The sequence below is a fragment of the Solea senegalensis genome, linkage group LG8 (assembly GCF_019176455.1).
Source record: "Solea senegalensis isolate Sse05_10M linkage group LG8, IFAPA_SoseM_1, whole genome shotgun sequence".
NCBI classification, from domain to species: Eukaryota; Metazoa; Chordata; class Actinopteri; order Pleuronectiformes; family Soleidae; genus Solea; species Solea senegalensis.
In genome coordinates, this window is record NC_058028.1 from 18,354,269 (window position 1) to 18,380,773 (window position 26,505).

The 26,505-nt window shown below is 39.0% G+C and overlaps 1 protein-coding gene across 3 annotated transcripts; it reads right to left on the reverse strand.

The window, feature by feature from the left end:
• Positions 1-1,134: 1,134 nt before the first annotated feature.
• Positions 1,135-26,138, reverse strand: LOC122773484 (mitochondrial intermediate peptidase-like). 3 transcript variants are annotated; one of them, XM_044032212.1, is made up of 20 exons: positions 26,077-26,138; positions 25,724-25,979; positions 25,400-25,573; positions 24,357-24,445; positions 24,123-24,209; positions 23,961-24,024; positions 23,606-23,788; positions 22,779-22,935; positions 22,452-22,500; positions 21,918-21,978; positions 21,672-21,724; positions 20,577-20,730; positions 20,323-20,400; positions 19,514-19,721; positions 18,249-18,358; positions 17,978-18,052; positions 17,244-17,360; positions 13,754-13,875; positions 11,982-12,055; positions 1,135-1,489 (listed from the first exon to the last, which is right to left on the reverse strand). In XM_044032212.1, the coding sequence occupies exons 2-20, from the start codon at positions 25,868-25,870 to the stop codon at positions 1,389-1,391; spliced, it is 2,103 nt and encodes a 700-aa protein (XP_043888147.1). In that variant the 5' UTR covers positions 25,871-25,979; positions 26,077-26,138; the 3' UTR covers positions 1,135-1,388. The 3 variants fall into 3 exon arrangements, with proteins under 3 accessions (XP_043888147.1, XP_043888148.1, XP_043888146.1); XM_044032213.1 differs by lacking the exon at positions 26,077-26,138 and adding an exon at positions 26,057-26,075; XM_044032211.1 differs by having other exon boundaries at positions 25,724-26,116.
• Positions 26,139-26,505: the final 367 nt, after the last annotated feature.

Sequence of the window (26,505 nt, forward strand, 5' to 3'; positions counted from 1 at the left end):
TGAAACATTTTGGGCGACATACTATACTATGACTTTTTTAGGTGATTTTAGACGACAAACTATACCATGACTTTTTTGAAAAATTTTGGACGACATACTATACTATGACATTTTTGACTGATTTTGAACGACATACTATACTATGAAATTTTTGACTGATTTTGAACGACATACTATACTATGACATTTTGACTGATTTTGAATTTATTATACTATGACATTTTGAGTGGTTTTGGGATGACATACCAGGGCCTAAGCGATCAGTTTTTGAATGATTTTGGACGACATACTTTACTATTACTTTTTTCAGGACTTTGGAATACATACTATACTATGACTTTCTTGAGTGATTTTGGAAGACATACTATACTATGACTTTTTTTTGGATTTTGGACGACATGCTTTACTATGACTTTTTTTGGTGATTTAGGATGACAAACTATTCTTTTACTTTTTTTCATGATTTTGGACGACATACTTTTCTATAACTTTTTTGGGTGATCTTGGACGACATACTATACTATGACTTTTTTTGGTGATTTTGGAAGACATACTATACTATGACTTGTTATGCCATTTTGGACTGCTCAAAACTGAGGAGATGACAGCAAATTTCAGGAGAACTCCCCCAAATTCCGCCCTCTCACCATCCTCAACAACATAGTGTCAACAGTGGAGTGCGACAGATTCCTAGGAATCTCTCTCACAGGATCTAAGGTGGTCTTTACAGGCTGACGCTGTCAGGAAGAAGGCCCAGCAGAGACTGTACTTTGTGTGGCAATTCAGGAAGTTCAACCTGCCACAGGAGATGACCACATCTTTTACACCACCATTGTTCAGGCTGTCCAGGTCCAGGGTATGGAAACAGGCAGCAAACATCTCTGCAGACCCCTCACACCCCAAACACAAACTGTTTTAACTGCTGCCTTCAGGCAGGCACGAGAGAACACTGTCTGCAAAAACAAACTGCCGCAGAGACAGTTTCTTCCCCCAGGCTGTCTCTCAAATAAACAATTAATGGTCATCTCTGCACTATGCTCATTTGCACATTTCGGTTACTTTCAATAACTTGTACTTTTACATTTATATTTCTATATTCATACCTTCTGCTCTAAAAAAACAAAACAAATGATCTTCTGTTAATATATTTATTGTTTGTTGTATTAGAGAGAAAAGTAGAACCAAGTCAATTTCCTTGTTTGTGTGCACAAACTTGTCCAATAAAGATGATTCTGCTCATCTTTTTCTTGACAGCAAAAGTGTGACTCTTAAGAGACCAAGGATTCATAAAATTTATACAATTCATTTACAGACAGTACTGCCATCATTTTTTTTTTTTTTTAAATCAGCAGGAAAGCTTCAAGTCCATTTCTGCACCACCACCGTTTTCAGCTCTCAGAGTCCATGATGAAAGTCTCAAAGTTTGGGTTAAGTTCAGACACCAGCGCGTCAACAAAGTCCTCGATGGAAGGTCGTCTCTGCAGCATCCCTGTCAGACAAAGACACAAAGCAGCAGCTTCAGCTGTGTGTATGGTACTGTATTTCTTACCTCTTGAGAACCTTTTCTGGCATAAACACTGACCTTGTCAGGACCATTAGTCCTCACGGAGACCAAAACCTGGTTTTACTTAGGCACAACTTAATTTCTGATGAATTGGTTAGGTTTAAGGCTAAGATTGGAATTGTGTTTAGGTTATGGTTAGGGTTGAGCATTAACTGTTATGATTAAGGTCAGGCTGTTCAAATGAATGCAGAAGAATAGGTACAGAGGGATAAACTGACATTTTGGTGTTTTTTTTTTTTTTTTTAAACACGATTTTGGACGACATACAAAACTAGAGACTAAAGACATTTTGGCGACTTTTTGTTAACCCAGTTTTTTTATTTTCAATCATTTCATTAAGAAAGAAAAAATTTAATATTTTTAATGTCATTTAAAACTGAGCAATCTGATTAGTTCATAGGGAAACTTTTACAACGTAATAGCCATTTTGATCCCAGAGTAAATTAAAATTTAATTAAAATAATAAGTCATAAGTTTTCTCATCAAATTCCAGTTGATCAAAAATCACTGGATGCAATATTGGGAAAAGGAAATGAAAATTGTAATGTGGGTAGTTTATTTCTTATAGAGTTGGAACTTTATGTTTTTAAAATGTCAGGTTATGGTTAGGGCTAGGTGGTAAATACATCAGCACAAATGTGTTGTGAACAGCTTGGTAGTTTCTTCTTCTTTAAGCTTCTCTGGGGTCACCACAGTAGATCATCTGCCTCCAAGGTAGTTTAAAAGATGTAAATAAAAACGTCTGATATTGGTACTGGTAAATACTCAAGGCATATGACATATTTGGTATTGTATCGAACAAGAACAAAATAGTATTGAGTCATCCTGACTGAAAATCAAGAAAAGCCAGCTTTCTGGACACCTTGGACAGGCTTCAGACAGTGATAAGAATCAACAGATGAATGTTGTCAAACTAAACATTGAGGGTTTTCAACATCTTTAACAAAAACAAAACGTATTTCTAACATTTTCTGAAGCTTTACAGGGCGATTCTGAACTCACATACAGCATGCGCTCTCTTCACACCAGATTGTGACTAGTACTGTGGAGCGGATTTGTCCGTGCTGCCATGAGCAGGCCCTGGGAATGTCTGTCTGTGTTTTGAGAGCCTGTCTGCCAGCTCATGCATGGAGGACTCCCTCGCTCGCTCGCTTTACAATTCAGCTGCACACCCGCTTTGAAGTCAGTTCATTTCCCCTTGTGCGGCTGCCAATGTAAATAGGCGCTAACCCCCTCCCCGCTTTTCCTGCATGGGTCACCTCCAACACTCACACACTCAAACACACGCACAAACACAAGAGTTGCACAATATTGGAGTCTGCAAAGGCATGCATGAATGGGGACGTAAAGAGTTTCCGACAGCAATCCAGAACATGCTCAAGTGTTAGAATTGCTGTTATCCTCAAATAGGCTCAGCAGGTACAAGCGAAATTTCCTCAGATGCGAACAGCAGAGACGGGGATTATCATCTCCTCTTACCCACTCGCTGCACCCAGCCCCTTGGCTATAAAATGATACCAACCTGCAGTGTCCCTAACACTGCAACCACAAAGCCCCTGGATCCTTGGGAACATGTCAGCCACATGAAAGTGATCATCCCCAGCCATAAATGATAGCCCTAATTAAAGCCCTGCAGGATGTTCCCTGCCGCTGACCACTGTTTACGTCTGTGGCATCTGATGACTGCTTTAAAGTGGATCCCAAAATGCTATTAACAGCTCAAGCTGCATTAGTGTGTCATACAGAAAATAATACTGACGTCAGGCAATCAAGTTACACGTCAAAACCCTGCCCAGTTAACTGCACTATGAGAAAATAGTAAATAAAAAGGAAAGTGCTGATTCGTTCCAAGACAAACGTACTGTAGTAGTGTCAGAGGACAAAAGGCCCAATTTATGAGGCTGTGCTGAGCTAACTGCTAATGTCAGTATAATACAAAATGGAAAAGTCTTATTTTAAGGTCCTTGTAATAAGCTATAATCGACTGTTAATAAGTCACTGATAAGATTCTTATAAAGATAAATAAGTCCATGGTAAAATAAATAAATAAATAAATATACAAACACATTATTATTGCTTTTGAGAAACTTGAGAAACAGTTAACCAGAGGTGGAAAATAATTAATTACATTTAGTTGAGTTACTGTAATTGAGTAGTTTTTTGGGTTTTTTTTAACAGATGAATTGGCGTTAATATATTATATTCCTTTTGAGACACCAAGTATTGATCCCTAAGAGTGAGTGATAAAGTTCAAGTATTTGTGACTTTTTGACTCATTTTGACTGATACATTATGTGTTTACATATTTAATTTTGTCAGCACTTTAATTTTTTAAGGTTTGCCTTTAATAAAAAACAGTTAACGTGGGATTTTTGTCCTTTTTGCGTGACACAAGAAAGAACCCCAACCTTGCTAAAAAGGTTTAGTCACTTTTACTCCAAGTATATTTTAAACAAGCTACTTTTTTTACTTTAACTTGAGTGCATTTTTAGACCGGTACAAAATGGTGATACTTTTACTGAGTAGAATATTTCAGCACTCTTTCCACCTAAGCAGATCTTCTATCTTGTCAGGTCTTATAATAGCAGCTTTTTATGAATCTTGTGATAAGGCTATTTCTAAAACTAATTTTTTTTAAAACCTCATGCTAGTCATTGCATTCTTAAATCAGTCCTGAAATATAATTTGTTTCCATAGAAGTGCATTAAAAATAAATGTTTATCCAGTTTATCCATCCTACCAAGTAAACTGGCATTTAAAGCATAAAATCACATGTATTTAATATGTGCCTTCAATCATTAGTTTAGTTAAAATCAACAGTGAGATTTAAGTCATTCATTAAGTCACTCATTTTCTGACTCCTTTCACATTACATAGTAAATATGTGGTTGTTGGTCATGACATAAGTCCATGTGCATTCCTCTTTGTTGTCGCCCCACTCTGTTCAAAGGTCAGGCTCAATCGCAGAAAAGCATCCATGAAGGTCAAAGAGGTGCTTGAAGGATTGCAGGGCGGTTTGTGTCATGACACCGCTCATTACATGAGTATGCAGCACAAAAACAACAAAGAAACAGATGCTCGCGTACGCACACGTTCGGGCATGTCCCTTGTTTACGTATTACAGTGTGCGAGCAGACACCGCCACTCATCTGAACTCTACATATACCGTCTGCAGCGTCACCAGCACTTTCTCTAATAGATATCATTTCCTGACTGTGTGTATCCACGGGGGATCTGATGTCTGGAGCACTGTCTGCCTGCCACAGGTTAGTGTGTTATACAAGCAAAGATAACACGGCAGTGAAGACAGCGAGAGAGAGATAGACGTGGAAAGGGAAGTGTGATCATGAAAGATGTTGGTCAGGGAAACAATAGCACCCTCGCTGTCTTCTCATCACCAGGTGACTGTGGTGTCAGCACCTGGCTCTCACACGATGCTCAACGGTACATGAGGAGAGGATCAACAATAAGCTGTGAGGAGTCTTTTCTCAAACCAGCTCGCCGGGAGAGTCTGAGAGGAATGCACAGATAACCTCAAAGTCATAACAAAAGTGTGGAGGAGTATCTGATCTAAGCAGCTGCTTTTACAGATACACATGAGGGGGTGGGGCCGAGTCAGACAAAAAAGACCTGCAGGGTCACACTGTAAACCTGAACAACTTTCTCTGTTGTATAACAGAGAAAGCAGCAGGAGCCTCTTTTGAGAACTGACGCAAGATCATTTAACTCATTTAACTTTGAAGTATCCCCTCTGAAATGTCTGCATCCACTTGAACTCACTCAGTTTTCAGTGGAACTTTAAATTCATTATCTGCAGCCTGAATCTGGAAAACTAAAAAAACACCAAACAACGAAAAATCTAAAACCCAACCTACTGCCATTTACTCCAGCTTCCTCCCACAGTCCACAGACAGTGGAGATTAGTGCTAGGTTAACTATGAATGTGATTCAACATTAGATGTCACTAATTCTTAAATAGTGGAACTTAATCCATGTTAAAAATAAATGTTCTGCAGATCAAACTTACTGACCAAACAGTGCGGTCTTTTTTATTTTTTATTTTTTACTTTGGGTAAAGTAACCCTTTCAAACTGAGCTGAAAAATACAGACAGGACTGATCATGTGGATGGCTGTAATTCTTGACAGACTCACACGGGTCGTCCAGCTGCTTGTGTTTACAGGAGCACCTCATCAGTGCAGAAAGTGTACGCAGTGTCTCTGTGAATGCTTGACAGCAGAACTGTACATTTACTCTTGGCTACTCAGCGGAGCAGGAGAACCCAGAGCCAAACTAAACATAAGCTGAGCTTTGTGTCCATTGTTGAGAGAGCCTTAGGACAAAGGCTTTGCCGTGTGAGTCATCTTGTATTTGGGAATTTTAGTTTCCATTCATAACGATACTGACAGCTATTGAGGGGGGGGTAAAAGGCTTCTAACCATTACAGTCATCTCAGGATCCGCAGCTTTAGCCAACTTGGCTATGAGAGTAAAAACTGCAGGTGTTGGAGACAAGAAATGAAGAAGTGTTCAGTGTAACAGTGGGTCTCTTTCAACAGAAGTGTCCTCAGACAAACTGCGGCTTTAAAGCACCATTTAGCCAAAAACCCTTGATTTCCAGATGGAAACAGACACATTTAGACCACAGAAAAGCCTTGCTGGAGCAATTGAGCCGATTAGTCTCATTCTCAAGTTTACTTTAAGAGCTCTTGTTGGACAAGGAAAATGCACTACTCCTCTTCCATATATTCACAGCTTTTCAAGCATATGTGGGAACATCACATTCTTGTTTAGCTCTACTTGGCAGACATCTCACTTTCTCTAAAACCGAACAGAGAGAATCAGTGAATGAGTACGCTTTTCTGCTTTTTTACTTCTTACAGGAGTATATACACAGCATGCAAATAATAACTTGTTTATTTACTCACAGGGTGGTGGGCGATGGGTATCAGTCAAATGAAGTCCTATGTGGCTGGCTAACAGCTCTGAGGCTTTAGTAATGAGAGCTCTGGGGACAAGAATTCAGCCCAAATGCTCACTGAATTTATCAGATATTTGAGTTACCGCCTGTAAAGAGTGTTGCTGTTGTTGAGTAAACCGTCTCATAACCCCAAAATTACTAGAGAAAGAACACAGAGAGTGTAAACTTCTGTTAAGGCCGCTTCAAGAATTTCTTCCTTGGGCCATAACCTAAACCTAAAAAAAAAGATTTGTAAAACATGAAAACATGAGCAATTAATAAATGCTTGCTTCACTTATGAAGAGTGGATTTGTCACAGCAGTGCACCAACTAAAGAGAAGAAATAACTTGTTTTCTTGGCTCCCAGAAAGAATTTACAGCATAGCTTCTATTTTTACCTGCATCTTGCTATTACAGCACTAATTATTATTGTTAGCCAATGTCCATTAACCAATCCAAGGTCTTGGCTGTTTCATACACTCTATTGATCCCACTCCCATGGGCTTGGCTGAGTTCTGTTCTTTCATGATTTAATAGGTTGCTTTTATAGACCAATTATGCCTACAGTAACTTGCAGGAAGAAGCAGTATGTGAATGTTTTTTTGCTTTAAAAATGAGAACAAACTGCAGCTTGCTGCAACTTGAGCCTCAGCCTCACATCTTCTGAAGCATCATTTTCCTCGTATGTTTATAAGTTCATAAACTAATTTGCACACTCCTTAAGAAACACATTTCAAAAGACAGTTCTGGCTGATTCAGTAGCTATTTTCCTTTGCTGCTGCCCGTAACCATTTGAAACATGTCAAGGTGAGAGAAGCTGTTACCTCTGTTAAACCTGGAGGCAAACCATCAGCTCACTGACTCTGTAATTACACCTTTGATGTTCAGGAAGTGTTTTCCCTACAAACCACACTTAAGACAGGCCCAGAATGTAAGCAGGACAAGAGTGATGACAAACATTGCACTGTTGAGTAAGTGTCTTCACAAAAGGAACAAAAGACGCAAAAACCCGGGGACTTAATGACAATAAATCTTTTAAAAAAACGCAGTGAAACAACCTCTTGATGTAAGAAGGTTCATCCACCTGAACCTCTGTGTTTTATTTGAAGTGATATCCATAAGAATATATAGTTCTGATTTAAAGTACTAAAAACAATGTATACTGTCTATGTATAATGTATCTACATACTCCCTCATGCCTCTTCCAGACAGTTGATAACCACAAATAAATTGGCTGGATAAAAGTGAAAGTGCAAGAGGTGACGGTTCAGCAAGTGTAGATCTCCATTACAAAGGCAGTGCAGTGACATACTGACTCCCTGATATACATATATATACACACATATGTATATATGTATATATATATATATATATATATATATATATATATATGTATATATATATATATATATACATATATATATATATATATATATAGTTTGATTGACTACGACTGAGGAAGGGTCGGGTCTGTTACACACTCACACACTTGCCGACTTGAGGGTTTACCCCTCACAACGCAGATTTCTGAGCCAACGAGCCATGCCGACTGTCCTCAACTAGTGCTGACTGACTCATAGGTAAAATCTGGCAAAAAATGTTGTAGTGTGTCGCCAGATTTAAGCAGCTGCAACTCAGTGCCAGATTTCACTACCATGGACTTATGGATTTCTTGAAGATGTTTCACCTTTTATCTAAGGGTATTCTTCAGTTCACTGACTTGGAGGACAATGTCCTGGATGACTGAGAATCTACTCAGACGTCTCTATTGATTGGTTTCACAGTATTCACACGATTTAAGTTCATCTGCTTTATGTTGAAATAAAGAGATAGGAGTGAAACTGCACAAAGTGGATGCAACTGTCAGACTTTTTTCAGCAAGTTTGTCAGACTCTGATTTCGGACGTATTTCTTTAAAGGTTTGAAAGCCACAATGACTTCTTTTCCTTTACAGCCCTGTGGTCGTCAAAAGTAAATTACTGTGTGTAAATCAAGGATAAGATATTTGCAGCAGTTGGAGCACTGTCACAGTCACCGCAAGTCATGTCTGTTTTCAAGTAAGAGCTATAAATTATGTATTTTGCAGCTTTACACCTCTGCTGTGAAGTTTATCCAATCCCCTCCATTAATTCAGACAGAACTATAGATCATTGTCACAGATGTGCTGTGGGACTGTACAGACCACCGTGCTCTTGGGGTTTATTAGCAACCATGTATGCAGTCATAAGAGCTATTCAGAGAAGCTGCCTCCAGACAAAGAATTAACAGGGTCCTGGGACTTGGCTGCATAGCCCAAGTAGATCCATTTTCTGTGCTCGCTGGTCAGAGCTATGGGAACAGTCCGAGCCATGAAAGCACTCTCTGTAGCAGAACCCCGAGCTCAGTTCAGGCAGTCGCTCACCTTTCACTCTTTCCTTCCCTTTCTCTCCTTTTACTTCCCTCTTTTTCTCTCTTTTCCCCCTCACACTCTCACTCGGTCCTGATGCAGCTAGTCTGAATGTAATGCCCGGGTTTACATTTCAACATCGTCTTTCCTGGGAAACATCCAGGAGTGGGTAGATAAAGACTGGCCTCTGATTAGCCTTGCTGCGTCTCCTCCAGTTCCCTGTGTGTCCTGGTGACCCCTCTACCATCTCACCAAAGGGGAAACATTACACACCTCCATTCACAAGGTCTTTATTTGAAAGGGTTATGTGTAATGGGTAGGGGCGGGGGGGGAGAAAACTATATTATATTCCTTTTGAGACATCAAGTATTGATTTTAGCATTTAATTTTACAAATAAACATTAAACTTTTTGTGGATTAGCATAAAAAAAAACTATTGACATTTCAGTCCACTGGTGCCAAGTGCTCACTCTCACTAGAGCTGCTGTTTGAGTGTATCGCAATATATGATTTTGCAAATACTTTTACTTACATTTTGCAACATTGTGATAATATCGTATCATGACTTAAATATTGGTGATAATAACGTACATTGACTTAAATATCGTGATAATACTGTACCGTGGTGTCTCTGGTGATTCCCACCCCTAGTAATGGATTTAGAGTCGTTCCTCTTGTCTTCTGGTCTCTAGTGGCCTAAACACTCCTCAGGATATAATAAGGGCCCTTCTTATTGGCTTCAAAATCCTTTTCCATTCCCCAATAGGTATTCAAGATGGTTACTATGAACCTCGCAACCCCACAGTGAAGAACAGAGCAAAACTAAATGTTTCAGCATATGCACTGATGTAGTTTTATGACTCTTGACTTCAGCGTTTGTGATATTATGGTAAATTATGAGGACATCATACTAGAAAGGCAGCTGAGTGAATCGTCTTTGAAAAGGTAGGGAGTTTCTGTTTCAGTTTAAGCATTTATCCAGACAGAGTCATAGATTTTATTATGAATCTTTTTTCTTCTTTTTTTAATGATTGTCATAAAAATGTATTATAGGACACTGCCAAAGCCACTAGACTGGAAATAACATCTAGCAATTTCAAGACTCTTTTATTGTGATCTGTTATAAAACGAAATAATTTCAACTCGATATTATTTCCAATGCAGACATTTTTACAGCGTTGGAGCTCATACAATGACTTATAGCTGGGAAAGACCACCAGAGAGATCAATATGACCCTGATAACTATTCTGCTCAAAGGGCCTTGGACTATAATTAGTGCAGCATTCTCTTCAAAGGGTGCCATAAAAGCAAATATTGTAAGTTCAACAACAGTCAATTGTACAGTAGCTCTAGTGACGAGGGCCTGATTGGTTGGTGGTTGTAATTTCAGAGGCTGGGTGCAGCCCTGGTTGGAGCTGGAGGGACAATCTGATGGAGAAGGGAGGAGGTGACCCTGAGGGAGAGATTTACAGTACACTCCCAAGTGTCACCTGATATAAATAATCTCTCTCATCTTCTCCTCTTTTGTCCTGTCCAGACATGCAACAGCCACTTCTTACGCAGAGGAGGAGAGGAGGAAGTAATGAAGGGAGGATGGCAATGGGAGGAGGAAGTTTTGTTCCCCCTAAACCCACATGAAGATAAAACGCAGCTTCTGCTGCAATAACTTATTGCAGACGAACAAGAATTTAATTTACTACAGTTTGACGGCTACACACCTGGAGACAAGCTTCAAGACGCACTGCTAGTTCAACTTGAATTTCATCTCTCATTTAATGAATAGTGCACAATCCATATGGAATTAACATAGGGAATATGGTTAGTTCAGCAGGTATTCGGTCATATGCCTTGGAGTTAAACAAATGGCCCAGTGCTAGTAGTAGATAAAAAAGCTACACGTAAAAAAAAAACAGTAGGCCATAAATTGGTAAAATTGTTATGGTAATCCAGTAGCCGGTAGATGAACAAAACCAAAGTTGTGCAAATGTCTGTGAAAGTTCTCAGTCATTCAGATCATGGTATCCTTGGGGGTTGAACGTAGAAGTATGTAACTGGATTTGTTATCAATAATATTATTTAATAATAAATTACAAACATGTTTGAGTTCTAAGTACAACACCTGAAGAAAAAAAGTTGCAAGCCAAATGGCAATAACAGCCTGTAAAGCTGCTAAATGGGCAAGACATATTTTGTGGAGTGGCTTTGTGAAGTAGTTTAATGCACAGAGGAATGTACAACCCAGCTCTGCTAAGTCAGCAGTGTTGATCACTCAAACCTATAATCAACCAGGTCTTCATTTCCCCCTTCTCAATTTTGTCTGAGCACAAAAAAGCAACACAATACTTAATGTCATTCAGTAAATTCAGTAAATGAGCAGAAAATGGGTTGGACTACAGCAGCACAGATGCTGAGTGGCTGCCATAGAGGGAGCTAACTTTTTATCCCAGTAGCCTACCATCGTCTGATTTGACAAAGCTCCTGTAAACACAGATAAGAAACATTGGGAGGCTTGCTTAACCACTAAATACACTGTATGTGCAACTGACCCAGACTGAGCTAAACCACAACAGTAACAGCTGACTGACTTGACTCACAGCAGCTTTTGTCTGACGGCCAAGTGATCTGATCAGCACAAGTGAGGTTCAAGGAAAATGGTAGCTTTAAGGAACTTTGTCTATCTAATTTGCTAGTTACCCCTAAATATTAACTAATTAATTGACCATTTGATCCAACAACACTATGTCAGCATAGTCTGCTGATTTAAGAGCTACAGGAGGTGGAAAACACTCAGGGGAATCCCATGCAAAGTGTAATGAGTGGGAGTAAGGACATGAGAGCAATACTGAAATAGATGATTAAATCCAGAGGGAGGCAGTAATGCAACATAATACTGTACATGTCAACAGCTGTAAAAACACCAAAAAAGAAGAAGAAAAATGTGTATGTTTGGCTAGATACAAATATTAACGGGTCAGAATGTTGGTATCTGAGGTCAGTGTAGTGTGGTCTACTGCAATGATTAGTTAAATGATTATTTCAACATCTGGTGAAATTCATGGTAAGTTTGGTTACCTTCCACCATGAGCATGGGCTCCTTGGCTCCTCCATGGGCCAGCATCTCCCGTCGATAACGTTCTCCCATGTCCCTAAGAAAGACAGAGAGGGTAAGGTAAAGAAAGACAGAGAGAGTAAGGTAAAGAAAGACAGAGGGGAGAAAGAGAGACAGACAGATAAGGTTACAGACACCTGTATTCTCCCTTGTCAGTTCCTTGTGCTCTCTAACCCCTCCACCTCTGCCACCACTTGGAGCCCAGGGGTACGTCTACTAAGCTGCCTGTTCACAACAGACAAGTGACATGGGATCTGACAACTGCAGGTGGAACTAAAACAATCTCAGAGAGAAAGCAAAGACATGAAGACAGAGAGAAAGAAAAGTAAAGAATGAGAGAAGTAGAGACTGAGTGTTGTAGGGGCTGAGTCAAAGGAGATTCGGTAGAGGTTTTGTTTTTCAAAACAATGTCTTTGTGCTATGTCCAGGGGCAAACACTTGTAATGATGAAGGGTCTGGTAATGTGGGTGTTGGTGGTGTGTCTGTAAAGTAGAGCAGACACCTGCCAAGAAGCAAGTTTCACTGTAATGTCACGTTCAATGTCAGCCAAAAGAGATTAAATAGAATCTGGAGAAGGAAAACTGTTAAGAGGCAAACTGTCTCAGTACTCAAAATGCAAAACAGGTTTATGTTGAGCCTTTAAATCATTTCTTCCACCATGAATACAAGATTAAAACTGACTGAAAGCAAAGGAGAAAATAGTGAAAAAGAACCACAGAAATCCTCAGGAGTACAGGAGCTCAGTGAACTTCACAACTGGTGGAGACTTAAAATATGAGGATTTATTTTTCTCTCCATGATGCTAATCAAACATGGCAGGTTATTTAAAGTGATCAATATAACAATATAAGGGTGATGAAATCCTTATTGAAAAGAAAAAAAAGAAGAAAAGAAGATTTAATGTGGTGGTGGACATGTCCAAGCCCGTTTTCTGCACTTGTTCATGTTCATATTAAAAACTTCATTAGATAACTGTTGAAAGTTCAGTCAATTCCCATATAACACCTCAGCCAAAAGGTTTCTTTTATCCCTGACACTAATAATCTTAAAGCTGTAGAGCACAAGTTTAGGTTATTTTTGTTGTATTATTTTGCCCATGTTTAATCTCAACTGAAAATATGCAATTAATTGTATGTTGTGTCCTTGATCTGAAAACAGGCCTTGTCAACTGAAAGAACGTTTGTGTGTAAACACTAGCAGTGCCGGGGGGGTGCAAGAAGCGTTTATCTCGTGAAACTTATGAACGACTTTTTTAAGCAGTAGAATTCACTTATGAAACCACTTCTTTGTGCTTTCAATCACAATCTAACCTGTTTGCTCTAACAGCAACAGAATGTTGACATCAAACAAATCACATGTTGTGTGCAGAGTAGGAATGTCTCCAGGCAACATGGCATCTAAGCACCACCAGACTGGGAAACACAGAGATAGCCGTGTGGAGTGTTGTGCAAAGTCAAATGATAATGATTTGAAACTAACAGACATTTGTTTTATTTTATGACAAAAAACCTGGGAATGAGGCTGTGATGATGTTTGAGGTCTTTCCATCTCTTGATAACACGCTGCACTTTCATTTCAGGTTTTGTGAACTTACAAACGGTTAAGATTTTCTAAAATCTTCCCAAAAGTAGAAATGATTCTCAATTTTTGGTTTGTGGGTAGGCAGGTTATGCATTTCCCTTCCCCGCATGTTATTTTTTAAAGATCATTATTGAATGTTTGACCTAAATCTCACCTGTTCAAAGGATCCTGAACGAAGCACTGTCGCCACACCATTGAGGCCACAGCCCGGGACATGAGGTAGGAGTAGTATTTGGCCCCATAGCCAATCAGGTGGCTGAATCTCAGCTGCCATGCCTATGTCAGAAATAAAAGAAGAAGCCACAACATTACAACTTTGATTTGAGTGAAAATAGAGAGGGTTTTCAAAATAATCCACCCATCAACAGCTACTAATGCAGCAGACTCGATCATGGGACAGGGCAAGAAGTGATGAGAGAATTCTGACTCCCAAATAAATCAATTGCACAAAGAGAGCATGCAATTAACTTGTCACTGTGAATTAGTCTTGACATAATGCAACATGTAATGGTTTTAATGGAAACCGTATGTGGTGACGCTCCAGCATGGCAGAGGGAGGACATCATACCCTTAATGGGCTAAAATTTCTGTGTTTGTAAAACTGGTTGTGTGACTACAACTCACATGGTTATAAAAAACAATCTTTCAGTTTTTGACCCAAAGTGATAACAATTCTTAGTTAAAAAGAAAATGATAAATGTCTGCTCATAAATATGTAAAGCACTCCTTTAATCTTTCATATTTCCACCAACAAACCATTACATTAAAGCATGCCAGCTCCTACACATGGAAATTCCTAAATGGTAGAAAGCCCCTTTTTCATTACTTCTCTTTCTTCTTTCCTGTTGTTGCCTGAGGTGGGCTGCCCGCCCCCTCTATATCTATAAAGATGAGCTCTTTTATGATCTTTGTGAGTGGGGACTCTAGGGGAATTCAGCTGGCAAACACTTAAACATCTCACTAGAGAAGACAGCAGCTGCCACATTAACAACACCAAAAAACACTGCAGAGACTTTCTTCCATACTGAAATTTGATAACCCGTTATTGACTTAAACACCACATGCAAGTAAATTAATTTTGTTTGGCTTCTTGGGGGCAAAAAAACACACACTTTGATTAATCTGTCAGTGTGGCAATGGTGAAAGGAAATAGTTGCTCATCACATATCCAGATCATTGTTTGTGTGATATTGGAAATGCAAGTTCAACACTCACTGTAATGTAGTGTAGGACTGCTCAATATGAGGAAACCATGCTAAATGCATGAAATATTGCTCAATATGGCGATGATGATATGACTGGTGATAAATATAAATAAAGTGATAAACTTGATTTTTATAGTATTTGGCGTTAATGTCCCTTTGCTGTGGGTTCACTGCTAACATACAGCCAGACGGTGAGTAGCCTATACAGCATTTATTCCAAAAACATATTTATATACTGTATATATATTGAAATGCCTCTAATTGCACCTGCTGGTTTATCCCATTCTCTTCTCATTTCTCTGCCCACCACGTGGTTAAGTTGAGTCAAGCCACCATGTTGAAAATTATAAGAAAACAAAATCTACAAAATCTTTTGCAAAATGTATATTATACATCTTGATATATTGATATATATTAATATATTGTGCAGCCCTGTTAAAGTTGTTTATCAACTCTGAAGAGTGTTAATATACTTTGGCTGGTTTTGAATGCTTTTGATGAACAGGATATTAAAAATGTTAAGTGTGCTGGTGTTTGTTATCTTTTTTTCAGCCAACCTTAACATATAAGTCAAAACAATTCATTTAAATACGGTGATACCAAAAGGGAAGAGTAGCCATGCGATCCATTGTCAATATAATTATATTGACTATAACAGCTTTAATCTGCTATAGTCGTGTGAGAATCCAAGATCTCGCCATGATGGGAGTGATCTTAACATCAGAAGACGACTCAGTGTTAAATATGCTTAAGCTCTGGAGTGTTGACTTGACAGGTGTCTTCTTAGCGGTGGTGACTTAAATGAGCGTGAACTGTATTCCTGAGAAGAGTTACAATTCAGAAAGCCACAGGACTGCTTTGTCAGCTAAACCAGACTGAGCAGCAGTGATTCGCTGTTGCTGGGTTTTGTAAATTTGAAGTCTGTTATAGTTGTTTAGAGTCAAATTCACACCGGATGAAGTGTGACATACTAACAAGAACTCTTCTAAAAGTTATCTGGTCATTTGACAACACACTGTATTTTTCTGTGGTTAAAAGCTGCAGATATTTTCGAAACATACAGTTATTGAAGAGCTATTGAGTCTTTGATAAGATGAAGGTGAAGAATATATATGTTTTTTTTTTAGATTTCCAGCCTCATCTTTGTTTCCAGTCCCTAAGCCATGCATCAAGTAATTTATGTCATTTCTTTAAGATTCGCAAGTGGGTCAAATGTCAGTGAGATATCCTTTTGATCCTTACAAAAGGACACACACAGTCAGCGCAGGCGTTATACTCGGTTGTACTTGCACATGAGATGAAAACTGAGAGTTTTTGTACTTTCCCAACTTTGGTGGTGTTTTTGTATGTGGTGCTATGGCGCAACTGCATAGACTGTGAAACAATGTGAGCTGAGACATGAACTACACAAAACACAAGAGAAACGAGCTCTTGGTCGTGAAAAATTTGAGCCGAGAATCGCAGATTAGAGAAATGTCAACACAGCCAACAGAACAAGTTGCATTCTGCTATTTATTTCCAAATATTATCCTCAACTCAAGGGTGAGCATGTGGTTTGTGTTACTCACAGCTGATCCTCACTCCCAGTGGACAGCGGGACCTGCTAGCCCTGCTCTATAAACTATACACGTCAGTATCACCCTTATGTTTATAATCTGTGGCTCTTTGTAACCTATTAGCCACTCAAACATTCTCTGTGGAAACTTTTCCTGTGCTGTTCTTCCATGAGGACATGGAGAGAAAGAGAGTGAATTTAAAAGGGGGACAAGTTTAAGTAGAGTCTGCCACTGACAGATGTAAACAAATCTGTTTTCACTTGCTGTGATCAAATGATAATTAAATTCCTGATACTCAAGCACTGCAATCGTCCTCAGCTCCAATGAGGAAAAATATTGTGCTGCGGTTAGCGAAGCACACAGAGGTGAAGAGTCTGTTGAAGCTTTCAGTGTGGTTTAAAAAGGGTGAAGAGTAATAGCTTTGACAGTGGGAAACTGTAGAACATAAACCACAGTTGCTGGAGAGGGAGGGAGGTACAAAGCAGGGCACAAAGCAGGAGTGTGGGAGGAGAAAAGGTGGCCAGGGCACAGAAGACTTTGGGAATGTGCAGCAGATCTGAAATCTCTATTTCTGATGGCAAACCCATAATTATAGCCCAGAGTAAATGTTCTATAAAGGCCATTCCTGGTTAAAATATACCACATTTTTGATTCCATTCTCCTTCCATGCCAAATCCCCTCATCCACAGCTGCAAGAGTGGAGGAAAGAGCTTTTCATTAAAGGACTGAGAGAAGGAGTCTCAAATAATTCCCCAGGCAAGGCTCATTGAAAGCACTCCTCTGCTTTTAGACTACATTATAAATGCTAGCTGGTACAATCGTACCAAAAGAAATTAACTCAAAGTCAGTGTGTGGTATTATACAAAGACAGACAGGGAAGTACCGTGTTAGATGTATAGGGCAAGCCGTAAAATTTCTGCTGCATCTCTTTCAGGATTTCTGTGGTGGAGTGGTTTTGAGGTTTGCCATGATATATCTGGTCCAAGACGGCATAGAAAATCTGCACAAGAAGAATAAACTGAGTCAGTCCTGCAGATAAAGTTAATGCATAATCAAAGAAATAACAAACAAGAATAGAAATATGATAGAAATTTCACATTTCACTGCTTTATTTATCATCAATAAGAAGCAGATAAAGTTCAAATCCAGAAAACGTGGTTTAATCTCAGTCCAGGAGAACTGCTTAAAAACAAATAAACCAGGAACACAAAACCATAGAATTGTAAAATGTTTTTTAAACATTTCTCTGGTGTAAAATGGTTTGAAGATTTGGTTCTACGGCTCATTTCATAAGCCGTAGAACAGGAAAAGGGTTGTATAACCCCTTCAACAACCAGCTGCTGTAAAAAGTTCACATTAAGTAACATTTCTGGGTCCTCCATCCTGAAAAGACTGGAGGCCTAAAAAACATTGGAATGTTAATTATCAAAACATTGTTCTTTTTTCTGTCACGACTTTGACGAAACAGTGAAGCTGGAGGTCAAAGACAGTGCTTCTGTTTCTCATTTTTACTCGCCCATTTTGCACACCATATTTGCAGCTTTTTAGGGAACAATAATTTTAGGGAAATCAATAACAAATAAAGACACTGAGAGCGTGGGGGACTAGTCATTGTACCTGCAGCTGGATGTCCGCGGCTCCACACACCTTCTTTGACTCACACAGTCGCGACACCATACTCTCAGGCAACGGCTATGGAACACACACAATAAGTTATTTTTCTTAATCAGCTCTGGTGCCTTTCATCACAAAAGGTTGGTGTAATATGAATCAAAATTAATAACACAAAATGTGGGAATTTATATGACTACATTTGTGATGTACTGAAAAGATAAAAGTCTATATCTATCTTTACATTCAACATTTATTTTTTTTATGTATGTTTTACCTGTCCAGTTTCATAATGGCGTGCAAACTGACTGATGACGCGATAGTCAGTTGCAAAGTACTCCATGAGGATGGAGGGGACTTCAGCAAAGTCAGTTGCACATCTGGTTCCTAGAGGAAAGATTTCAAAAAAGAAAATACAGGAAAGGTATCGCTTAGTTTAATCTTTCTGCGTGGGTTGGTGTTAAATTCATCGGCCACTCTTTACCTTGGCATTAACAAAAATAGTGTTTCTCATGAAGACAAAAGCAAAAGTACAAAACACAATGACAAAATCAGGTCAGAAAGTATCACTGACTGAACTGTCTGCTGACTTGAAACACAACTCCAGTGGGCTTTTTCTTTCAGGCTGCAAATAAATCCAGGCCAAAAACTAAGTTACTGAGTTACTGTGATGAGGTTTAAGCCACTATTTAACCTAAATACAATGATTTTTATGTAGAGCAATTTAGGTTACTTTCCTAAACCCTGGTTCTCTGAGAAAAAGAACTATCTTCAGATGAAAATGTTTACTTGTTTGAATGTTAGCAGGATAACAAATAAACCACCAAAACAAGCTTTCTTTAAACTTGGTGGGATGCTGAGGTAGGGGTGAAAAAAGTAGCGGATCTGATAAAAGGCATGGAGGGATTTTTTCACATTCAACATTGCGGTGCCTGCCATGTTATATTGTGATTGTTACTTACTTGTGCTCAAATTTAATGTAAATCTAGATAATCAAAATATGCACTGAGGCAACTGTCCTCTGCAGAAGCCGCAGATTAGATTCCTGCTTGCGTCCCTCTTAAAAAAGACTTTGGCCTGGTTCACACTGGACGCGTCACATGTGCGTCACTGGTGCTTTCCATCATGTATTAAATTTCGGTTAACAGACTAGATTGTTCACTCTGCATGCGGGAGATGCGAGAGGTGAGGCCCGGTTCCCGGCAAAGAAACAGACAGAGAAAAGATCTGTTGATAATGATATTGATATTCAACCAGCATGATGACATAAAACTGACATCTCTCCCAGTAGTTGTAGTGTCTAGGTTGAACTTGAATCCATGAAAAACATAAATATTATATCTTTTAAACTATTTTAGCATCTGTGCAGATTCTCTGTCTCTTTCTCCCCGTCTGAACATAAATCATGAAGTAATGTCATAATCATATTTGAGGTGTGGGGAGAGGAGCAATATGCAGCGAGAGGGTGCGAACAAAATGCAGCAGACAGCAGCCAGTGCACACAAGTACAAGCACAAAGTGCCATGTGTGCTCACACCTCACCTGTGACATGCTGGTAGCGAGTGCGTCCCAGCATGGAGTGCATGGCGTGCCCCATTTCATGGAACAGGTTCTCCATCATGCCCGGAGTGAGCAGGGTGGGGGCACTCTTGGTGGGATGGGGCAAACTCAGCATCAGTACCACAACTGGCAGTTGGTACTGACCAGTTTTACGGCACCAACGGCCTCCACGGATGGTGAAGTGACAGTCCTGGGAGTGCAAGGATACAGGGAGACCGAGATTTACAGAAATTAGTCATTTAGTAGATAAAAAGCCATATTTTGTGAACACTGAACACACTTGTGACTTTCCTCTTTCAGCTAATTTTTACTTTAAAATATGACTGATCAGCAGGTTTTATTACACTGAGCAACAACATAAAAATATAAATATTAAATGATTTTTTAAGTGACCTCTAAAAACCCACTATTTATCTATTTTTATCTAGAGCGTTAACCGCCCTTAATCCTTTCATCACATTGTTTTCTTCCTTTCTGTGCATTTTTTATTCTGTATGTATAAGCACTTTGTAAATTGCTGTTTTTGAAAGTGCTATAAAGCTTTACTTACTATATTCATTTCAAATAGCTAACAACACATTTATACATTAAAATATTTATGTGTATAAACAATTTTGTGACACTCTTTTCCCCCCCTTTTGTTTTGATTTTGTTGTAATTTGACAAAACATTTTCCCATTCGCTTGAGTAATCTTAATTTCTGTCCAAAGTATAAGACAAGAGTGCAGATTGAATGAGAAAAACAAAAAAAATATGACCATGTGAACGCATGTAGATGAGTGTGTACACACCTGATGAGGTTTCTCTGACCGTTGGAAAAAGTCACAGTAGATATATCCCAGTAATCCCTCTTTCTCATGTACCACAGCCTAGACACACAGACACACAAAAAACACCATCAAAGACTGGCATGTTTGATGACAACTCATGTATTAGTTCAAATATAAACAGACTTAATACAACAACATAAATCATAACAAACATTAGACACATTAGACAATATCTTATTTGCATGAAGAATCATTACTGTTTGTTCAGTATTTACCAGTTTGCGGACATCCTCGCTCCACAGCTCACCAGCACTAGGATGTTCAGACATGAGGGAGACGCCATAGAGCTGCGAGAAGAGGTTGTTTAAACCCTCCATACAAGCTCCCAGAGACAGGTAGGGACTGTATAGACTCGGCTCAATGTTGTACCTGACAAGATATAAAACATAAACCAAATTATACTGAGAGAAGCAGCAGTTTTGAATATTCGGGGTGAGTGGAACGTGATGCAAAACAAAGGGTCCTTCTTGTTTGTGATTCAATCCACAAACAATTACTTTTACAATTAAGAAAAAAGACCTGATCCCTACACATACAGTATATGATCTTGACAAAGCTGCAATGTTCTAGGGCCACACACACTTTCATGCTGCTCTAAGGCAAGACCACCAGACCAAAATGGCTGTTCAGCACCATATCTCCTGCGTTATCAGTGATGAATAACAGACCGCTACTACCAGCTAATTTACCACACACAGACACACAGACTGTATCTCATTTCAATATGGTTTGAACACTCTCCAACTTAAATGGTTGCTGATGGAAAACCAGAGATTACAGAGATACGGAGAAAACATTTTGAGTGAGTAACTGAAAGAAAAAGCACAAGATAGTGACCGCAGTGTATGTTAGAGAAATTCATGAGTGTGTTAGTGTTTACTTATTTTTGTTCCCTTTTATACCGATTCTACTTATAATACTAACTTTTTAAGGAACAACAATTTTGTAATGGCCATGTAGTCACAAATCAGAAGTAGCAATTAAATAGGTCAGGAAAACTGTACCTCAATATAAATGCTTTGAATAAAAGACACCACGGGGCAGGGCTCAATATAAAATAATGCACATAATGCTAACAAAGAAGAACCACAGAGTGAAGCAGGAGATGACGATTATATGACTGTGTTGTCCTGAATCAGAAATGTAACACGAGAGAACACTTCGACAATTCCCATGCTTCTACCTTAACATCTTTTGTAACATCTGTCACCCGAGGATGAGCTTGGGTGAAAAATTTTGCTCATGAAGACATACCTTTATCAAATAACATCAGGCTGGAAAACACATCTCATTGGCTGACTTATACCCACCTTTCTGCACGCAAGACACCACTGAGAAACGGATGATCCCAGGGCATGAGCTCCTGTAAGATAATACCAGGATTTGTTTTTTATTTACGTGCGATATCAAACTGATTAACATAGATCAGATTAATCCATAAACAATAAATATTGTGACTATGGGAACTGTGTAATACTTCAAAGTATCAGATTACATTATGGTGTAAAACAGGAGGACAATATGCTTTTTACATGTGGTGAAGAGAAATCACTCACAGAATTACGAGGGTTGAGTTTCTTCTTCATGTCGCTCATCATCTTGAAGTCTTGTGCTGTTCTGTGACATAAAAAGAAAAACATCACAACAAGTCAGTTGACTGGAGGCATTAATTCCAGTCTTTACCCTGTTATCTCTACTCAGGGTGTAGGGGGCCAAAGCCTTTCCCTGCACGCATTTTGCTGAAGGCAGGGGAACACCCTGGACAGGCTGCCAGGCTATAAGACTCACTTACACACCTGCGGGTGACTCAGGGCCACCTGACACGCACGCTCTTTAAGTGTTTTTAAGTGTTTTAGGAATCCTGAGTAAGCAGAATACACATAAATAGAAATAACACAAATGCCTGAGGCCTTCTGAATGTGCAGCAACAGTGCGGACATGACAAAATAATACATACATATATGCAATAACACATTCTTAAACATCATGATATGTGGATAGGCCCACTGACACATAACTGTATCACATTAAGACAAATCTGTAGTTTACCAAACTGATCTTAAAAAACTTAAAAGAGGAGGCAGTAGTACCTGTCAGACAGCTTGTCTGTTAACATCTGAAGAAAGCTCATCACCGTCTCTGTAAAGGGTAATAAACATAGAGATGCAACATGTAAATCTACCTGACATTATTTGCCAAAGGCAGAGACCGAGTGACTAAGAAAAAACATTCCTGTAGCTCAAACAGAACCTATAAAACCAGAGTCATTTAACACATTTTAAAATGATTACACACTATCATACATCAAATATTCAAATATTACTGTGAATGACAAACAAGTCTCTCAATCAAACAGTAGAGCATTATAGCACTGACAAATGAAAACTAATGCTGCTGAAGTAAAGAGAATCATGGACCTGGTGTTTTGGCCATTGTTCCCTTTAAGGCTCTGTGTGCGAAGGACTCGTAGCCCACTAGTTTGGCCATTTTGTATCTGCACTTCAGCAGCTCTTCCAGACACTTCAGCAGATCGGCGTTGGGATAGAGGTAAATCCTGTAGGCAATCTCTCGCACCTACAAGTAAAAGGAAGACATGACAAAACATTTAAAGCTACAAATCAGTAGTTACGGAGCAGATCTTTAAACAATCAACAGTGTATTCAATTGTTATTACTTAATCCATACCTGCACTGTCAAATGTCATCATTTGTTTATCACACTGTAATGTGTCAATTTTTGCACATTGTCAAATCACAGTCAAATCAATTTTTTTTCTGAAATGTGCACTCAGCCAACTTCATGACTACTAATAATGGCATTACCATAATTATATTCAGATCACAAAAAACATGTTAAAATAAGCCAAACCACAGTTAATATAACTGTGGAACACACATTTCAGAAAGTCAGAGAAATATTTGAATACAAATTATTTTAAAAATACAATACTCACAAAAAACCCTTAACATTTAGTGTTAATCTGAGTCTGCAATGGCTAAGGCGCCATCTGCTGAACAAATACGAGAAAACATTGCGGTGACCATCCATGCATCAAGCAATATGATCACCCCATACTACTTGGTGTTGGCCTGATTTATTCTTGTCCATTTTGTCCACTTTTTGTTTATATCAGATAAGGTGTGTTGTAAGTGTGCTTGAAACTTATTCACCAATGTGGACTAATAAAACCTCCCTTCTATCTCTCCATCGATCTATCTCCATCCATCAGTACTATGGTACATACCAAGTCATCTGGGGTGTCTGCATGCAGTCCTGAAACTTGGATGAAGCTTCCTTCATTTGCAAAGTGTAGATGTAGATGTTCAGGAATCACAGACCTGGCAATCCTGTTGGGCATGTGAGAGCCAACCAAAAACTCATTGCTTAGGTCCAACAGCTTCACATGAAGGGCAACTGCCTCTTTCCTCTGCAGGGAAAAGAGAAGTGTGTTCAGTGAATACAATAAGCAGTAGTCTCTGGATAATGTCTATTCTTTGGAGTTTGTTGTTCACATAAGAAGAATGCAGCAAGACATCTGACAACTGTTTTTACACTTTTTTTATTATAAAGGCAATTTTGAAATGTTTTGAGTAACTCACCAGTTTGTCATCTAGATGGATTCCACTGATTTCAAAGTCGAACATAAACAACTCTGCTACTCGTCTGGAAAAGCAACAACAACATTATCGAGGAAAGTTTAATCATCCATCACTAGACATAGTGATATAACAGTGGTCTTAACCAGATAATGGTAGAATTACCTTGTGTCAGGGTCCAGCTGAGCCACTATGTCTGGATCATCCAGCAAATCCTTCAGACTTCTGCATAACTCAACATTAGTGTTCAGCCTGAAACATACAGCCAAAAAGTGATTATTTTTCAACATCTGTCTCAGCTAAAGCATGAATTAAAATCCATATTAATCCATGTTTTTTTCTGTCTTTCTGTCTCAGCGTTGTGCACCTATAGGTAAAGATCAATATGTTGCCACTTACTTCTCCACAACTGTGCCGATTTCTACACAGGTTTTCTCCGCTGCCTCGCGGAACGCTGGGTCTGGATGAGCGACTTTAACAAAGTCGGCCTGGAGAGTGGAGAGTAATTTCATGTCAGTCAGCACTAAATTAAATTCAAACAAGGTCGCCAGGTGAACGAGCACGCTGGACTTATCAACATTGTTTTGTCTCTGAGGGATTTAACAGCATAGTAGTAAGGAGAGTGTCTTAAATTGAAATATGCAATACTAGACTCAGAGTTCAGTTTATTTCATCCATTAGAATGAAAATGTCAGTGTTTACACCCTCATTATTGTACACTACAAGTTACATGTATGGTGCATATTGTATAGTGCAAGCCACAGGGAACCTTAACCTTTCACTGCATTCCATGACCGTAACCATTAATCTGTTATGGAGATTGTGACCCCAGTCTTCAATTATTTTCTGAGATATTTTAGCCAGAATGTCCCAATACACACTATCAATCGACTCAAGTATTATTTAAGCCTCTCTTGTTGTTTTTCAATCCATATACTGTAAATCACCGGCATAAAAAAACATCATCATACCACCAGTATTCACATGAAGAGTTGAACTTCCCTGAAAATACAATGTTTCTCATAGTCTTCCAATGTAAACCTGTCATTAAGTTGAACTGGTGTGTCCTACAAATGTTCACAACATGACTGGCAACTAGGGCTGGGCAAAAAATTCAATAACAATATATCAAAATATAATTTTCTTCAAGTCTTCGAGTTGTATGTCAATATATCATTTATACATTGTGCATGCACACTTTGAGGCCCCATTCATAACTGCAATTTAATGTTTTGTCTTAGATTTGTGAAATGTTTCTCTGTCCACAAAGTGCTGTTTTCAATCCAAAAATCATTTTGAAGCACAACAAATGATTAATACTGATATTGACTGATTTGTAGACGTTTTTGTTAGGCATGCAATAGCCATTCAATGAGTAGTCAAAGTACATCTTTACTCAGTTACAATGTACAGTTTTAAGAGATTTTCGACCTTGAACTCACCAGATCAGCCACCTTACACAAACCATCTGATAGCTGGTCAAAAGACTCCACCGTCTCAGCCCCTGGAAGACAAGAACAAGTTTTCTGGACCAGGAGCTCAGTGTCTTTGAGAGCTGTCCTTGTGGCAGCCTGGAAGCCTGCAGGACAGTTCAGCTCTGGCACCCCAAACAAACCCTGCAAACACAGGTCAGAGAAAGAGGTCAGAGAGACTGCAAGGTGTCATGTTTGTTAGTAATGCAGTCTTCATGTTACGTGTTGTTTCACTGAGCTCTGTGTGCATTCGTGCTGCAGCCGTGAACAGACAAATATAAAATAAATACAAACCACGCTTTTCTCGAACAGGTCCACTCTCCTGGTAGGTCTGGCATTGAAAGCAGCTCCAACAGGAGACCATGTGGTGACATTTCTGTGAACATGCGTCCACAAGCTTCTGTGCTTCACAAAGGAAAGTAACCTCTGACACGGGGACATGTTGTCCTCAGTCTGCTGTGTCCAGTCCTACTGATATTCACTGGTGGTGCTCAAAAAGGCTGTCAGGACATGCTAAACTTCAGCGTCTACGCTGACCTTTGTTACAAAACTGGAAGGAGAGGTAACAAATACGATAGTACATTAAGACTAATTAGGACTTATCTTCTTATTTTGTATTAAACGTACCTGTCAACACTCCCACTCACATGTTAGCTCACTGGCTATCTGCATCGAAGTAAATGTACGTGTCAGTTCAAGCTGGTATTTTCGTCAATAAAATAAAACAAAAATAAATAAGACGGCATATACCTATGTTTAGTGATATAATTTAACTACCGAAATCCAGAGAGTAATTCCGAGATGATATTAGTAATTGATACATTTCAAGGTTTTTGTTACTACAAACGGCAACAACTGTGTGTCGAAAGTGCGGCAAGCTATCTAAATCCAATGTGTGACGTCACACAGAAGCCGTCTTCACAATAAAAGCATGGATATGCCTGACAGTTTTACAAACAAAAACAATCTAATCAATATTTTAATGATCACCAAAGAGTTATTTAGCAAAAATGTATTTACAGCACCATTTCAAGTCACATGTTTTGTTGCACTGCAGGCTCAGTTTCTTGACAAAT

Bases quoted from the DNA above. Each gene is read 5' to 3' on its own strand.
- LOC122773484 (XM_044032212.1), bottom strand. From the start codon at position 25,870: ATGTCCCCGTGTCAGAGGTTACTTTCCTTTGTGAAGCACAGAAGCTTG. The intron at 23,789-23,960 runs GTGAGTTACTCA...TTTTCCCTGCAG, and splicing joins TCCATCTAGATGACAAACTG to AGGAAAGAGGCAGTTGCCCT. The intron at 22,936-23,605 runs GTATGTACCATA...TTTTACTTGTAG, and splicing joins CAGACACCCCAGATGACTTG to GTGCGAGAGATTGCCTACAG.